The 2470-nt window shown below is 71.3% G+C and overlaps 1 protein-coding gene across 1 annotated transcript; it reads left to right on the forward strand.

Annotated features, from left to right (window-relative positions):
• Nucleotides 1-303: 303 nt before the first annotated feature.
• Nucleotides 304-1563, forward strand: LOC126980623 (serine/arginine repetitive matrix protein 1-like). Its single transcript, XM_050830725.1, has one exon. The coding sequence runs from the start codon at nt 304-306 to the stop codon at nt 1561-1563; it is 1260 nt and encodes a 419-aa protein (XP_050686682.1).
• The last annotated feature ends 907 nt before the right edge of the window (nt 1564-2470 follow it).

Raw genomic sequence — 2470 nt, forward strand, 5'->3', positions numbered from 1 at the left:
GCTTCTTATTGTTATACTTATTATTACCATTACTATCAATTATCATACAACTTGACTATTTTCCACAATGGCGCGTGTTGTTACCCTGAGCATCGTTGTGTGTTGTCACGCCCTGTCCCACAGACGACCGAAACGGAAGTGGACGTGTTGTCATCGCCCTCGAACAGGAAGTGTGGTGACGTGCGGGACTCCACCACAACTCTCTCCTCGCCCCGCCCCGCCCCGCCCCGGCGTGGAGGCCACCCGCCGTTGACGTCACGCGATGCCCAGCACGTCACGGCAGCGTCAGCCGCGCCGCCGCCGATGTTGAGCCGTGACCCCGACGGGGGGGCGGTGGAAGCGGAGAGCCCAGGTGCGGGGCCGGCCGCTGGCGTGCTCGCCCCTGCCCCGCCCCTCCCCGCTGACTCACGGTGCTGCCCCGCGGAGCGCACGCCCCGCCAGCACCCGCAGGAGGTCCAGGGGTCAGCGGTGCAGCGCCTCCGCCAGGCCAGCAGCCGGCGGCAGCACGTGCTGCTGTTGTCCAGCCTGCTGGCGAGGCAGGGCGAGGCGGTGCCCCGCGGGGCCCTGCAGGTGACGGGGCGCCGCGTGGCGGCCCGGGACGCCCACGCCTACGCCCCGCCGGAGGACAGCGAGAGCCCCGCCCGCCGCTACCTGGTGCGGGTGGAGCAGCTCCTGGCGGCGCGGCGCCGCGGCAGGGAAGCCGCACGAGGCGCCCACGCCATATCGGGCGCGCGGCCCCCCGCGGCCTCCCTACGCACCCCCGTGGCGGCCCAACGTGACCGTGCCTGCGGAGTCACCGGTGACGCCAACACGCCCCCGCCAGGAAGCCGGCCGACACACAGATTTCCGCGGCCCCGCCCCGCCCCCCGCCGCAGGGAGCCCCGCGCCCCTGCCCTGTGCGGGCTGCTGCTGGTGCGGAGCTCCGTGCTGTGCCAGCCCCAGGCACCGCCCCACAGCGCCCGCCGCAGACACCGCCCGCCGCAGCGCCGCGCCCCGCAGCAGCCGCAGCGCCGTGGCCCGACGTCCCGCAGCCCTTCTCCCGCCCCCTCCGAGGACCCGCCGCCCCTGGACTCCCCGCGGCCCCAGGACCCCCGCACGCTGTTCACGGTGACGGTGCGGCCCGCCACGGCTGCCCAGCAACACCACCACCACTACCTGCAGCAGCAACGACAAGAACGACAACAACGCGAGGCGCCGCCACCGTTGCGTCAGACTGTCGGTGAGCGAGGCGGTGGGGGGCACCCTGCCCCGGCCCCGCCCTCCGCCCGCGCCCTCACCCTCGCCCCGGCCAGCCCGAGGCTCTGTGCGCACGTGTCAAAAGGGGGGGGCAGCGGCGGCGGCACCTTCCTCCCCGCCCCGCCGCGCCGCACCAGCCTTCAGTCACTCGCCAGCCACAGCCTCCGCCGCAGGCCACACCCAGACCTCCAACGCGCCGCACGCTATATAAGCCCGCGCGCCCTGCAGCCCGGCCAGTCCGACGCTTTGCCTGACAGGGTACACACGCCCCCGCCGCCACACACGTCCCTCGTGCCACTCGGCCCCGAGCAGCGCCCCCCAGGCTAGCGCCGCGCCACAGCCCGTAGTACCCACCGCCGCCCTGACGCCGCCCGCAGAGATGGCCAACGAGACGGAGACGCAACAGAACCAGGTGAACACCTCCAAGCAGGTGAACGGCCAGGTGAAGCACGTGAAGGGCTACCGTAAGAAGGGCCTCGTCAGCGAGAAGGTGCTGCTGGAGCGGCTCTCAGACATGAGCATCGAGGACGACATCCTCAACCCCGGCATCACGCTCAGCTCCGTGGAGGACGACGACGACGACGGCTGCCCCATGGAGGAGGGTTCGCCCAAGCCTGCCGCCAAGGGCACGCTCACCAAGTCCCTGTCCCTGGCCGTGCCCTCCCTCAACCTGGAGGAGGAGCCCAAGAGACCCCCCCTCTAAGGCCCCCCCGCCCCGCCCCGCCCTGACTCACCCCTCGCCCCCGCCGGGGACGCTCGCAGCTCCTGATTGTTGTTTGCTCCGCGCCGCGCCGCCGCCCAGCCCCTCCCCCCCTGGCGCCCCGGGCCGCGTCTTCACTCCTGCTGTAGCTGCGTCAGTAGAGGAGGTGCGTCGCTTCGCCCTGCTGCTAGAACACGTGGCTCATCGACTCCGAGGGCTTGTGCTGCCTGAGGCGCCGCTGGTGCTGGCCCGGCAGCGACGGGACACCATCACCACCACCACCACCACCATTGGCACCACCACCACCACCACCCCGCCGCCTGCCACTCCCCCGCGAGAGGTGTGTCTTGCTGAGGCCAAACACTGTGATTGTGATAAACTGTGACCTGAGCGGTGACTGTGACTGTGTGTCGCTGAGACGCCGCGCGGGGAGCGACGAGGACACTGGAGGGAGCACCGTCCGAGGAGGAGGAGGAGGAGGAGGAGGCACGATAAGACAGGAGGGAGGAGTCGCCAGGCAGCTTCTAGTCGTGC

Source organism: Eriocheir sinensis, chromosome 44 (genome assembly GCF_024679095.1).
Source record: "Eriocheir sinensis breed Jianghai 21 chromosome 44, ASM2467909v1, whole genome shotgun sequence".
NCBI classification, from domain to species: Eukaryota; Metazoa; Arthropoda; class Malacostraca; order Decapoda; family Varunidae; genus Eriocheir; species Eriocheir sinensis.